This window comes from Myotis lucifugus, unplaced genomic scaffold, assembly GCF_000147115.1.
Source record: "Myotis lucifugus unplaced genomic scaffold, Myoluc2.0 scaffold_114, whole genome shotgun sequence".
NCBI lineage: Eukaryota > Metazoa > Chordata > Mammalia > Chiroptera > Vespertilionidae > Myotis > Myotis lucifugus.
Window position 1 is genome coordinate 2,808,167 of NW_005871162.1, and position 15,759 is coordinate 2,823,925.

Below are 15,759 nucleotides of genomic sequence, written 5' to 3' on the forward strand. Positions count from 1 at the left end.
CCAGACTTATCTCATATATAAAAGTATATATAAAAGTGTATGAAAGTATATATACTTATATATACTTTTATATATATATATACTTATATATATATATATACTTATATACTTATATATAAAAGTATATAAAAGTCACATTGATTTCCCTATGAATGTAACAGACTAAAATCTATTGTCTCATGGAAGTATTTTTATAGATAATAATTAAAAGGTAAAAATATTAAAACACCTCATTTTCATTATGACTATCATTATAACCTCATGTGCAAATTTACTAACTTACTAATTTGATTTAACAAAGGCCCAGAATTGCAAGAGCAAGATGATTTATTTTTTCTCACTAAAGAAACTATTGTGTTTTGTTTTGTTTTAGTATTTTTTTTAATGATGTGGGGGTCATAAGAATGAATGTAGGCATTGTGAAGAATACATAGGGTTTAATAAATTTCAGAATGAAAACATTTAATAGTAACCCCTTTTTCCTGAAGGCAGCGATTGTAATAAGATAGAAGAGTATTTAACCATATTCACCTGTCTCTGTCTGGAGAATAATGGTCATCCATGACACGATGTCTATCCATTCGGCTAATGGTATTATAATGGCCAGTCGTAGAGCGTGTCCCTCGAAGTCCCTGGTCCACATTCCGACTGAAACAGCAAGATCCATTAAATATATTAAAATCATAATCGTGTACTACACTGACAAATGAGGTTTATTAATAAATACAATAGAAAAAGACAAAAACTACTATCATGTCAAGTCCAAGGTTTTTGTTTTGTTTTAACTAATTAGTTGTACCTCTGGCTAATGGTATAAATGTCGACTGGAGGTTGACAGTGAAGTTAGGAGATTAGTTCTAGAACAGAGATATGACATAAAATCAAGATACTACCGATAAGGATAGCGATAGGATTATCAAAGCTATTAATACATGACTCTGAGATCTCTAGTAGTGACATTCAATGATACAAAAATACTGCCAGAAAAATTGATCAGTGTGGAGAAAATGAGTTCAGCATGTTGCTTATAGACAATATATTGCCAGATCCTATTTTAGGGATAATGATTGTTTTAAAAAACCTAAACTGAAATATTGCTAATTGATCATGATGATTTTTTAAGCTACTATTCTTGGTCTGGATCATCTATTTCCTTTTCATGATAGAATAAGCCTTTTATATAAGCTCCAAATCATATCACTCTATTGAGAAGTCGACCACATTTAAAAATTGACTTTTCAGAACTCAATAATTTTAGTTTCACTTACAAACTTAGTTAACTCAACATCTTCAAACATTTTAAACTATGTTTATGAAGTTAATATATTACATTTCCTTTTTAATTTATTCAATGTCTAAACTTAAGTAAACATTTTAAGTACTTAATATCCTTATAAATTAAATAAGTTAAATTTATAAATACAAACCTCAAGTTCTCTTAGATGGTTCATACCATGCATCAAATTAAGATTATGATTAAAAATTCCAAGTCTAAAATTAATTCAATTATTCATTTATAAGAGGAGCTATAATGTTCAAATTTTAACATTCAAAAGATTTCATATTTCTTCAATATTCAAGTATATAAGTTGTGAATTATGCACATATTTATTAATGGCAAGTATATTATTTCCATGGCTCTAACTCTATTAAGCCTTTCAGTACTTACCTGGATTGATCAGAGTTTTCCACGAGGCGTAAAACCTGGAGCTACAGATTTACTAAGCCATCCTTCTCTTTAACTCTTCCCATGATGGTTCCTAATTTTAAAGTACCATCACATGTTTATCTTTTCCTGTTCCTTAAGTTATCAATATCTCTACCATTTATGAGTATAGTAAGTTGGTCATAACTACATCTGCTCAATATTGATAAGTGATTTCAAGCTGGATCCTGTTTATAATTTTGAACTCTTCCAATAAAACAAGATCTGGGTCTTCCAAAGTCATGAAGTAGACGATATTTTATTTTACTCTCATTATGTAGGTTATCCAATAGCATCTTTGTTTTTCCTGAAGTAACTTTTTCCACAAGAATGTATTATCTTTAGAGGTTATTCATGGTATTTTACCATAAGAAGGCTTGTAATACCACCCTACAAATAACATGTGTATGCTCTCTTACCTTTGTGGAGGAGGGACACTGGGTGACCATGATCTAGTCCTTCCTATAACATCCACTCGGTGAGGAGAGCCTGATGGGGAACAGTGGTTGGATGACATTACTTGTTCTGGCACTGATAATGTTGAGCTTTGAAGATCTCGACCATTGTGTCGATAATCTAAAGGTGGAAAGATTAAGATGACAGTTACCGACACACTAAGTCCTTTTGTATTTTCTACGTTACTGAAAAACATAAAACGTTGGTGAAGCTGAAGTCTTTGAATATTGTAAAGGTATAGTGTAATACTAAGACATAATAATACTTTGTAAACACTTAAAAAAAATGACAAATATTCAAATACATTCCTCAATGGATTAGTAAATGATTCACTATTGTACTCTCTACATAGGCAGAAAGAAAAATGTAGAAACAAGGATGATTTTTCTGATGTTGAAAAATAATAAACCCAGGGCAATTACTTTGAATTATTCAGGTTTTTCTAAATACTATTCAGTAATAGAAAAGAAGAAAAAATATAGACAATATTAACCCAAATAATGAAAGATTCCTATAAATTTCTTTTTCAAAAATACACTTCCTTTAACAGAATGGAAAAATAATAAAATGATCATATTTTTGCCATTCTGAAAATAGAAAATGAAAGAATTGAGATATACCAAAAATGGCATCAAGATGAAGAAGTTCAAAACCTGAAGGAAATTTTTTAGGATAAAGAAAACTGGAAAAATCAATTATTAAAGGAATAGAATACAATTGGGGAGAAAATTGTTATTATTCCCAAGCAAGAGACTATGAGAAATATTTTTCAAAGCCATTTTATTAAGGTTTAATTCACAAACCATAAGACATGTAAATTATTTTTGGCAGTTTTAGTAAATTAATATATTGTTCACCCTTACTGCAAAAATAAAAACTAAAAGATAGCCATGGAATTTTTAAAAAGTAATAGGTAACCTGATAGCATGTTAACTGATGCAACTCTAACAAAAATTGCCAAACAAAAATTCTTATCAATAATTGATGCAACTGTAGCATGTTTTACATGCAATAGAACTCATTTTGTTCAAGGTAAAATTAGTCGTACCCTTGAAATATGTTAGGTTAATTTACCTTCAAGAAGAAGAGAAACATTTTTATAATATTAATGAGTATAGTGTGATATGTTTTTTCCCAGAATTTATTTTTTTTAAATGGCTACTTACCTATATTTTAAATCATCCGATAATTTATAATAATGAATTAGCAAATATTTTAAACGATAATGCCTTAAGTTCAAAAGTAGCTGCAGCTGATACTTAACCAACACAACAACGATGAAAAAAAATTCAAAATACTTATTCTAGTATTTGACATATTTGGGTATGTTGGTGATCTCAAAAAGGTTTTCTTCTCTTTCACAGTGTTAGCACAGTATGTAAAGAAGTTTTAATTATACAATAATTCCTCAAAATTACAGAGAAATCCTTATTATTTAGTGGTTTAAAACAGGAAATTAGTAAGAATTCACTTATCTAAAATATTCCCATATGAATATTCAATCTAACAATTGGTGCAGGTGTTCCAGCAATAAGAACTAATCAGGAGTTTAAATTACCATAAGGTTCTTTTTGGTGAGATGAGGAGGCAAGTTATTTCTTTCTCATTTTATCAGTCTATCTATCTATCTATTGGTAAATAATGATGAATTTACTCTACCTTCTTATTATGAAATATTTCTGAAATTCTTACCTGACACCACACCAATTCCATCATCACAGTCATAGTCAGAGATTTCACTGTCACTTATTCTCTTTGATCCTATAAAGCAAACAGCAATAATCAAAATTGGTAATTACTAAGGAAAAAATAATAATCTCTCACCAACCTGAAAAATCAATGGAAGGATTTTGACTGGAATTTGAGAATAAGAAATAGAGAGAGAAGGAAAGTCACATGAGTTCACAAACATATTTTACACGTATTTCATGATGTAGGTATGTTATTCTTGAAATGTGTAAGATAAAGCTCTCAAACAGTTTAAAGCTTAAAATAATATTAAATATCAAATGATGTATGTAAGTGATGTGATACTGATTGACAAAATGTATTGGAGAAAAAGTTAGTCAAAATAGCTAAGGCACTTGAATTTAGGTAAATGTTAAAACATAAACAACATGTTCTTCCAAAATCATTCATGTGTCTTTTTCAAATAGGACTGTCTAATAAATTAAGTATACCCAATTATTTAATTTCCACACTCATGGAGAGAAAACATAATTTAAGACATCTCAAACATCCCTTTGTAACTATTAGTTTAGCTGTTTTTCTATTGCTTTGAGAAAATTTGCAATAAATCATTCACAAACCGACAAATACATCTAAATTGTGAATTGTGTTATGTTTTCTAAGAAATAGGCTAAGACAGAACAGTAAAAATTATTATGAATCAGGAGCTCCATATATATGTTTTATTGCAAAACAAACCCCTAACAAAATGTTAAAATGTTTATCATGCTTGGCAAAAATTGCATTGATAATGAACTAAGTAGAACTTTGATGGCTAAAGCAGATTATCTTCATGTGAATTAGAAAATATATCACATATTTAAACATGCTATATTTTATTTTCAATATATATATTCTCTACATGAGTCTCAGCAATAGGCACACCTGACATGATAGAATCTTTCAAAGGAGAAAACATATAATGATAAATAAAAACAGTATTGCTATTTCAAAAAATGACTTGTTTGGTCTACTTACATTTTGTTATTCATTAAATAGACTAAACGCACTTATCAGAAAATAAATGCTTTCCTGTAGGTTTATAAAACATTGAGATCTCACATTGTCTAAGATGTTTAAAATAGCAATATTTGAACATTCTAGGAATGCCCTCCAATATTAGAAATACCCTATAAACTTTTTTTCTTGTTTTGCTTGTTACAATCCCTACTCTCTTAGGACAGGAAGTCTTTGTTGCCAGGAACTGCATTCTTGTTTTTTTTCTTCTAATGGTTAGGTAGAAGAAAAAGATCTGAGATTATGTGGTCTCACTGAATGAATTCACTATTTTCCTTCTAAATTCTTATGTCATTAAACTTTAGACCCAATCAAATCTGAGGCTGTTGTAGCTCCAATTGACATGCAAATTAGAATCATCTGATGACATCCCAACAGACTGGGCATATAAGGGCTTATACAATTAGGACATACATTCTAAACAGACTCAAAAGAGAAGAGGGATAACACAGATGAAGGTATTGAGAGATTAAAGAAGAACAGTGTAATGTGATTACTTTAATATGCCAGGTATAATACAGAGCAAAAAGATTACATGACTCTAATATTGATTAAGAATCAGATCTGCCCCTGATATAAGATAATAATGACACCAGTAAAAAATATCTAGTGGTCTGTATATGTATATGTAATTGCCATCCAAGAGAAAGAAATTCAATTGCGTAGAGAATTAAAAGAAATATTGGCCTCCAATGTCCACACAAATAGCTGAAATCCTGAAAAACTTAATTGTGAAATCATGTCTCTTTTATCTTACACCTAGCAACAGCATCATTTTGGTTTTGTCTCAATAATTTGTTTCCATTCACTCTTCTTCAAAGACTGGTGATGGTCTGAATGAAAGTATAATAGGTATGATGTTTTCTATTTTAAAAACTGAAAGGGTGATAATATTACATTTTACTAAGAATTATTTGAGAATTTTAAGAGATGAATCTAGTTGATATGAGACAAAGAATGAAGTATCAAATTAAAGAAATCTCTAACTGAACTTTTGCAGTTCAAATGTTATGAAAATAGTTAATATCAAATAATAAATTTATAAATGATTTCTGTCATGTTAAAAAAGAAGATTTTTACCTTAAGATGCTACACAACTTTAACTGAAAACAATAAAGAATATACAACAATAAAGACTTAAACATCCAAATACACTTTTCAAACTAATGTTTCAGGAAAGTGATGAATAACATTACTCATCAATGAATCAAAAATAACTGTTTCATTCGGAGTCAGACTATACATACTACACATAGGTATAACCTCATTTTAGTGTATCAAACAATTAAAGGTTTCAATAACAGCTATGAAAGCACTGAGATACCTGTTAATACCCATAAAGATATCTTCAAATTCCATGTCATATCTATCATTCAAGATAATTCAATAAAGATTTGATAAATTTTACTGAAAACTTACTTTGCAACCTCCGTGTTGGGCTCTCTCCATGGAGCTGTCTTCGTGGCATGTATGGAGAAGGATGGGGAAGTGGGAAGGAAGAGACATCATGGGTCTGAAGTTTGTACCAATGTGGCTCATCATCTAATAATGCTGTTTCTAATTCAATTAAAATCTACAAAGCCAAGAGACAAAAACCGTTATATACCAATAATACAGAAACTCTCTTAAAATATAATAGTAATGCTATTAGATCCAAAGCAAAGTCATGTTGCAAAGTTATTCATATGTTTTCACAATAAATAAATATTTATAACTTCTTAATTATTTAAAAGTTTTAAATATCTAAGATATTTAAATTTATTTCGACTAACCACTTACTAGAGGCTGTTGAATTTGCTATGATAGAAATAACACCTATTATTAAAAGTCTCTAATAATACTAGTGTATTTTATAATTTAAAAAGCAATTTCATTCATTAATTTAGCCTTTTCATAAACTCGAAACGGAGAGAGAAAACCAAATTAGAAGTGTCTAATGGGTATTAAAAACCATGTTATATGTTGCCTACATTTTCTGGGAGGAGAAAACAACCTACTAGTTTGGTCTTGTTATTCAACTTTTACAGAAAAGGATATCAAGGCTAAAAAAGGTTTAAAAGAGCTTGTCTCAGCTCACATCAGCTGGTAAGTGAAAGAGGTATACTATGAACCAAATAAAACTCTGTTCAATATATGCTGCTAAAGATTCAATAAGGAACATTTGATTTTTAAAAATGAAACATACTATAATATGCATTTTAAAATATAAATGTTTAATAAATTTTAACAGGAAACTAGTTCATAGAAATGAATAACTCCTTTTTTTTCTTTTAGAGTCAGGTACAACTATGACAGCATTTATGCTTAGGAACATGAGAACTGCTATTTAGTGATAAATCACTATTTAGCTATGGGAGGTAACGAAGCAAAATAGCTAAGTTTCTTTCATCCTTCCCAAATTTTCCCTAGTCATTTTCAAAGTTATAGGCCCTGTATTCCAAATTTTGACACATACACATACACTTATTTAATCCTCATATTAACTCCTAGCATTCCTACTTGGTTGAAGAGGAAGCTGAAAGAGAAATAGATTTAATAACTTGCTCAAGGACACAGGCTAGGAAGCAGAAGTGCCACAAATGCAAGACCCAGACAGCTGTCCTGACAACTCTGTCACCCTTCTTCCTAACTGGCTTACTACTCTTTGATTACTTCGCTACTGACATTCAATTTAATATTTCTGTAGGTTGTTGGTTTTCCCAGCAGGTTACCATTTTATTTACTCAGGAAAACGAATCACGTTGAAAAGTGCTGAAAGCAGGTAACTTAGTGTGTTAATAGCTGAAGAACTGCCCCTCATCTTGCCCCTCTCCAATTAATTAATTCTCCACATTGCACTAAAACATTTTTCTCAAGTCCAAGGCAATCAAGCCATTCTCTTTTTAAAATCTACCACTGGTTCCCATTACCCACAGGATAAAATCCAAACTTTTTAATGTGACGGATTAAGGGACACAATCCGGTGCCAGTTTAACCTTCAAGTCTCATTTCTTACCATTTCCCTTCCAGCTTCAGTGCCGTTGACAAGACCCCCTCAACTCTAGTGTCTTCTTATTCCCCCTCCAGAAATTTCACTCCCCTGGACCTTGCTACATTCCTCTTTCTCTGTGGAGCGTTCCCTGGACCACTTTCCCCTCCTTGGCACAGCAAGTACGAACATATTCCTATTGCCTTACTCTGTAACAGCATTTGCCATCCTATTTTATAATTGCCTATTCACGCATCTGGAGCCCCTGTGGATTATAAATTCCTTCAAGGAAGTAACATGCTGGATTCACCTTGGAAGCATCAGAGCCTAGCATATTACAGGTATATTACAAAGCTTAAACAAAATCCAGGACGAAATGACTGACCTAAAAGCATTACGACTGGTTCAGTAAACTAAATGATATGCACACATTATAAAACAGCAATATATATATTTGTGAAACTCCTATCATTCAACAATGAGACATAAAAATACAATAAGAATAAACATGGAAATATTGTCACAGAGTATTTAGAACCATTGTTTTTTATGACATCAATAAATTCTGTCTTAAAGAAGTAGCTAAATTGATTCCATCAAAATATAAATTTTTACTGGCAGTCATATTAAAGAATATATTAGGGGATGACACATACCTCTCCTAAGAATTCACTTTCTTCCTCTCGAACTCGAGCTTGATCCCAAAGGGTAATCTCCAGCATTCGTTCCCGAAATTCTCTCCGGTGGACTGGAGAATAAATGAATGTTTGGTTCCACTTGGGTTCCAATGTTTTCTTTACAGTTTTCGTTCTTCTTTTGTTTTTATCGCTATGAAAAGATTAGAATATATGAACTTATATAAAACTTTATTTTAAATTTGCCATACAATTATTAATGTAAAATTTCCCAGGAAAAAGGTCAAGTAAAGTTTTACCACAAATTTGTCCAAAATTGCAAATGTTGTAATCTTTAAAATTACTATTAAAATTTTTAAGTTGTATAGTTACATCACTTATGTGTATTGACTTAATAATGGCAACATTTCAATAAGTTTGAAAATTTTCCATGAGATAATTGAATACTTTATCTTTCTCAAAATCTAAATAAGACTACTGAATCTTATTCCTAAATTTTTTTAACATATTTCCCAATTGGAAATCTTCCAAATGCTAATTAACCAAAAACTCTTCATATACTATTCACTTAAACTGCCAGAGTCTCAATTGACCAAAAACTCTAGTAAATTGTGATGTTCACCACTTCACTGTGATAGTTTTCTCTCACTCCAGTCCTTCTAAAATTTTAACTAATATTTTAAAGCATCTACTTATATCCATCCATTAAAGAATGAATTATGAAACTCTGTCAAGAGACAAAGTTCCTTCCATGAAAGACAGTAAGAAAGCATGTATTTAGTGGGAGTCTTGCTATCTAATTCAAGAATGGTCTACACTGCGATCTGAAAGGGAATAGAAGCAGCAGCCTTGACTTCCTCCTAAGGAGTGAAGAAAGCTCTCAAAGAATGGCTATTTCAGAAGGGATTTCTTCTGTACTGGGTGGGAGGGAGACTAGATAATCTCTGAAGTTTTTTGCAAACCCGGCAGATATGATTAGAATTTAATAAGGCAAACTGAAGTTTAACCTAGATTTAACACTCTGGTCATGGATGTCCTCTTCCTCCACTGCAGTTCAAAGGGTCCCCCCGTCCAAAAGACAACCTAAGTTGTTAGAGAACAACTATCCTCAAGCAAACTTTGTAAAATAAAATGAGATAGCAAATAACTTCTGACAATTTTAGAAATTGTCCCCCCTTGACATATTTTCTGAGAAATTTCTATGACAACTTTCACTTAAAAATGTGTATCATAGCCCTAGCTCGTTTGGCTCAATGGATAGAGCATCAGCCTGCAGACTGAAGGTCCCAGGTTCGATTCCGGTCAGGGCACATGCTTTGGTTGCCGGCTTGATCCCCAGTAGGGTGCATGCAAGAGGCAGCCAATCAATAATTCTCTCTCATCATTGATGTTTCTATCTCTCTCTCCCTTTCCCTCCCTCTCTAAAATCAATAAAGTATATTTTTTAAAAAAAGAAAAAAATGTGTATCATAAAATGTAAGGCCTTTCTTAATTCTTTCATCCTTTTCATCTTTTTCTTGGCTGAAATTATTCTTCAGAGGATACTCTGACACCCAACTCAACCTCGAAGACCTAAACTAAGTAGATGAGGGCCGCAAAGTGTAGAAACATATTTAATAAGATCACATTGTGCCCAGTCATTTCCAACCTGAGAGAATGGAGCGGACCTTGAGAACCCCCTGCCCCGACAGCAGGATGCAGAACAGATGCGGGGAGGATAACTGGGGCCATTACTGTTTTCTTTTTCCATCATGTTATTGAATAATCTCTTTTATTGCTCATGTGCCTGAAATTTACAGTGATTAGCAGATAATTTTTGATAAGTTTTTTCTTCAATCCTAATTATTTAAATCAGGGTAGAACATCATTTATGTTGATTAGCAAGGACACACACATGATGACACTTGAAGAAGCTGATTCTGGGCCAAATGGTAAATTTCCTTGATTACATGGGGTGATGAAATAAAAAGTACACTCATTAATTTTACAGAATTTAAATAAATAGTATCTTTGCAAGAGAAGATAGAAATTATAGAGAAATACGATGAGTAGTACCTTTTAGAACCATTTCTAGCGTTTGCCTCTGCAGTGTGTTGAAAATACAATTTATTTAAAGGAGGCAAATTTTTAGTAATTTTGATAAACAAAACATATTATTTAAGAAATAATACACACAACCAGAAATACGCAATAAAATAATATATATTATAGACATTTGATATAAATTTTAAAAACAATCCCAAAGTATCTACTGTCACTATTTTGAATCCTAAGAATGATTATGCTTATGTTAAACTTCATAAGTATCTGAAAGGTATGATAAAAATAAATGATACAGAATAAAAACACTCATTGCTATTAACATTTCTCACTTACTTTCAAAAAAAAATTTTTATTTCCTATCCCTACCTTCTGTCTGGAAGAAAGTAAATTTTAACGTAAGGATTCCTTGGCCTCCCATCTTCCCTGGACGGGAGATCCTTTGCTCCCAAAATTGTAACTATGAGTTGGTGACCGACCTTGTCAAACCATAGTTTTATCTGAAAAGCAAAAATATTCATTTATCAGCTCAAACATTTACTACCTTCACATAATTTTTATGTCCCCATCTTCATTCACCACATTCTCTTACATTAATACTGGCAGAGAATATAAATTTCACTCAGTAAATTGCATTTAGTCAAAATAAAGGGATATGCTTTAATAACTTCGCTGAATAGAGGAATTAATCCAAATATGTCAGTGTGATTCATAAATTACTTGGAATTTTCTTATGCTAATTTGATTGCTTATTAACATGCACATAATAATTATACTACCTTAACTAAGGACTTTCTATGCAATGATTGCTGAGTTTTATCTTTATGCAAGAATCACTGTAGTTCATTTTGGCTCCCCTACAATAGTGAGCTCAAATAAATGCTCAAAATGAACTGAATAGATAGTAACTTGTTTATATGGCATTCATAAGAAATGTTTAAGCACATGTTTTATGTAATTCCACAGCAGAAGACATTTCAAGAATTATAATCGCCAGTAAATTACTAATAGCTTTAGTCAGTAGACTCCTTAAGTTTGTATTTAAAACTATAATAAAGTCATGTCTTTAAGTTTTTCTTCGACATAAAGTCTCTTTTTTGTTTGTGATGTAAATGTAGCACATCCTTAGAAAATAAGGGTAGATTTTTAAATTTGAGATGTGGAAATGTGAATAATTTCCCTATGCCTTAATTAGGAATTAGAACTTCAGATCCAGCTGCAGAATTAATTTGATGTAACTATTGTCACCTCCCACACACGTACCTCACACTCCCACACCTAGTTAGCTGATTCTACTGTGTGAAGAACTATAACTGTGGCTCTGACCCACAAATTGGTTCAGAACTCACCTGATACTATCTTGAAATTGATATTGAATTAAAATTTTTAAATTTGGGAATAAAATATAGTTATAGAATCTGTATTTTACAGTTTATATATTTTATGGTATATATATATATATATATATATATATATATATATATATATATATATATATGTTAATTATTGAATTTTTCCTTTCACCTGAATATGCACTTTGCAGTCATCTACAAAACTTAAATATACATCTAATGTCAGTCCTTCCTTCTGTTCTCTAAAGTGGACAGTCAGGTCTGGGCCAAGCTAACAGGGCTTGTTGACTCCCTCACTTTGTATTTTAGGAACTGAGAAGCTGAGCAAGAGAAGAGGAAGACAGATGGCCCAAAAGAGTATATAAAATTATTTATATGTTTTTCTTTCTTTGTCAAATAGAATCAGCCCTCTTATAGAACTACAGAAGAAATATTTAAATTTTTAAAATTGTAATGACTACTCTCTTAGTTGTGTTAAGTCCTTGTTTAATGCAGATATTACCTTGCTGCTGTGTTAAAAAAGTTTTCATAACAGAACTGTTCCGTTTAAACAGACCAGCTAACCTGCGGTTCACAGACCTCCTGCATCAGGGTTATCTGGTTTATTTGTGAAGAAGCTAAAAATTCCTGTGGCCCACCTCTCACCTAGTGAATCAGAATAGGGTCCAGGAATTACCATTTTAACAAAGTCCTCCAATTCCCACGGACATTACAGTTTGAGAACCATGGCCTTAGATTATGGGATCAACCTGAAAGAAAAGCCTCTAACATTTGAATGGAGAAAAAAGCTCACATATTTGCTTGCCTAACAATATCAGGACATAGAGACAGGTGAGGGTAAGTGGGGAAAAGACTAAGTTGTTCTGGAAAAAGACATGGAGGGAAAACAAAGCAAAAAAGGTAAGAAATGAGTGTCTTGTGTATGACATGAACAGATGTCTGCAGGTAGCATGCATCATGGTTCCTCTAAAATGTGTGATCAAAACCAGATTAATCTCTGATATTCTCTATTGTCTATAGAAATTAAAAAAAAGCCAATTGCTTTATTTTTCTACGATATTAAAAATTCAATATTAGATACCGTAAGGAGAAAAAAACACTAAAAAGCTAAAAAAAATTTTCCCAATAAACTTTATACTTAAGAAACAAAGAAACAATGATGATTATTAAACTAAGCTCATTTCTGTGAGCTGTTTTTTTTTAAGGATTGAGACTAAGCACTTGAAGCCATCACCACAGGCAATACTTTTACTCCTTTGAAATCATTAAAGCGAAACATCTGAGATATATATTTCAAATGTCTGATAAAGAGCATTCTTTTTCAATTTTCTTATGCCATGGAAAATAATAGCACTTTTTAGTAATATTCATTTTTATACAAATATTAGGCATATAACTTTCATATTTTTATACTATGTAAGAGCTTATTGAGTTAAACGTTACAAGTATATAAATGTTTAAATAGATATGAAACAGGCACATTTTAATTTTAATGATTTTTTATCAAAATTACACTTTTTAATAAACTCTCTTAAACTAGGCATTTGATCAATAGCTCCAGTTTTCATTTTATATTACAGGACTTGCATTGAAGTTTTTAATATATATCCAGTTCACATGATCAAAATAGAATCATTTTATTAGCTAGACTATTTTATCTCATTTTGAAATTCTTTATCTGTGCTTCTTAAATGAATGGTTAGTAGATCTGTTGATTCTCCAAAACATAACAAATGTATTTCACAATTCTAAATATGACATATGTCTTTATATTTTCTTCATTTTCATTAATAAAACTCTTGGTATTATTCTAATTGTTTTAACATAATTATCATTCCAGCTTAACCATGTAACCATTTTTAAATTTCCTAAGCAGAACCTGAGTAGCACAAGTAAATATTTTATACTATATAATATTAACTCGAACAATTTTAATTTTTAAATATTTAAACTAAATTGGTATTACTCAAAACCAGCAATAACAATAAAAAAATACATGCAGCAAAGCAAGGAAAGCATACTAGTAATACTACCTTTTTAAAAAAACTATATTGATATTACTTTACCATATAAGGGTTTCCTAATGAAAAGAGGCAAACAACTTGTACCCAATTATTACAGAAAAATTAAATGAAATTACAATTACAAAATGTAAACAAAATAAGCCCAACACTTTTTAATTGGGGATTGTGATTTTGTTCTTTCAAAGTATTATACGTTCCAAATGTTGAACCTTATATATAATAGGCATAAAATTCATATTTTCAATAAGGTACAAATTTATTTGCCAGTCTCCTCAAGGAGTTATTGTTTGGAAAATGCAAACAAATGTAGATGTTAAGTGACATAATGAATGATTTAAAGAGACAGCAACCTTGTGTAACAAAGGCAAATATCAACAGTTAAATTAGCTTTTTCTTTCGATGGTACATATGTAAGTAGAGTCTACATTAAATGTCACTTTGTATCTATGACTTTTGGTATTCAGTTCATCATATAAAATCACTAACAAAAATTGTCTCTTTAAATTTTTATTGTATTTTAATCCCCATGCAGAATCTTACAAGCTGGCTCATAAAATGATTTGAAAGTCAATAATATGACTTGGAGCAACATACCAAAACATGTTTTCCTACTATGCATTTTCCAAAAACATACAAATAAGGGTTAAAACACAGCTTTAGTTTCTATCAGGCAGACAAGGCCTTTACCTGAACCCTAGGAACAAAAGGCGTTGTTCTTCTACTAAGGCTTTGGCTCTGGTAAGCAAAATTAAAGAAAAAAGCAATAAAACAAAACCAAAAGGACAACACGCTGGAACTAAAAGACCAAAGTAAAAACAAACACGTACAACTACCACCCCTCAAATATAATTTTCCCATGACAATATATATCTAAATTAATTACATCATGTAATGAATAAATTAATTTTGCCAAAATGCTAAAATATATAAAATCTTAGAATTTTAAAATCAGTTTTTAAGTGCAATAATAAAAACAACAGAAATTAAGACCTAATGTAAAATAACATATTCAGTCTCATAAATTCTGAAAGAATAATTACAAACGGAACCCAATAGTCAAGAAATGTCAGGTTTCCCCCTTAAATACACTATATAGAAAAAAAAATCACAATCCAAATGACATGAGATAAGAATGCATTATAGAATTATTAGTGAAAAGACATTTTTACAAGGAACTGTGACTTGTCCAAAATGATATGACTAACAAAAATCTAAAAAACATTAGTCAAGTTGGCTTAGCATTAATTGTTAAAAGAATATAACAGTAAGATAAAAGTATGCTGGAACGCACTGGATTAATTAGGAAATTCATACTTTAAGGATTTACACCATTTTCAGACATTTATTATGTACCACTTGAGATTATCATACCTATTAATGAAAATACGTATCTTATTTATTTTTATTTATATAGTTCTCTATATTTTTCCAAGCATTTACTGACTATTTATTGCAAGTTTACTGCCTCCAACAACACTAGGTGGTTGTCAGTATTATATCCAATTTGCAGATAAGGAAAGAGAAACAGAACACCACCACAAAAAAAGCTAGATGCTCAAACAAAGGTAAGATACTATAAAGGTAGAAGATAGAGCCTACCTCTGATTAAATCACTCTATTTCATACTTTGAGTAAAATCAAATTTCATTTCTCTTCTGACTTATTTTGTTTTCATTTGAAACTGTTTCCAACAAAAACACCACAACAATCAGAATTGTGTGCCTTTATTAAGGCATGCCGACAGTTAAATCAGGAACAAAATCAGATGCGTATCTCTGGGTTTGGGAATGGATTTCAAGGCATTTAATTTTGCTTCTTTCGCCAAAATTCCATT

At 31.0% G+C, this 15,759-nt stretch overlaps 1 protein-coding gene across 1 annotated transcript in view; it reads right to left on the reverse strand.

Annotated features, from left to right (window-relative positions):
* RIMS2 (regulating synaptic membrane exocytosis 2) overlaps positions 1 to 15,759 on the reverse strand; it is a 234,954-nt gene that overhangs the window by 163,124 nt on the left and 56,071 nt on the right. Inside the window, exons 8-13 of the mRNA XM_023757794.1 lie at positions 10,919 to 11,049; positions 8,531 to 8,702; positions 6,326 to 6,479; positions 3,854 to 3,922; positions 2,125 to 2,281; positions 532 to 648 (exon numbers count right to left, since the gene is read on the reverse strand). Coding sequence (XP_023613562.1) covers positions 532 to 648; positions 2,125 to 2,281; positions 3,854 to 3,922; positions 6,326 to 6,479; positions 8,531 to 8,702; positions 10,919 to 11,049 — 800 coding nt within the window. The remainder of the gene's footprint in view (positions 1 to 531; positions 649 to 2,124; positions 2,282 to 3,853; positions 3,923 to 6,325; positions 6,480 to 8,530; positions 8,703 to 10,918; positions 11,050 to 15,759) is intronic.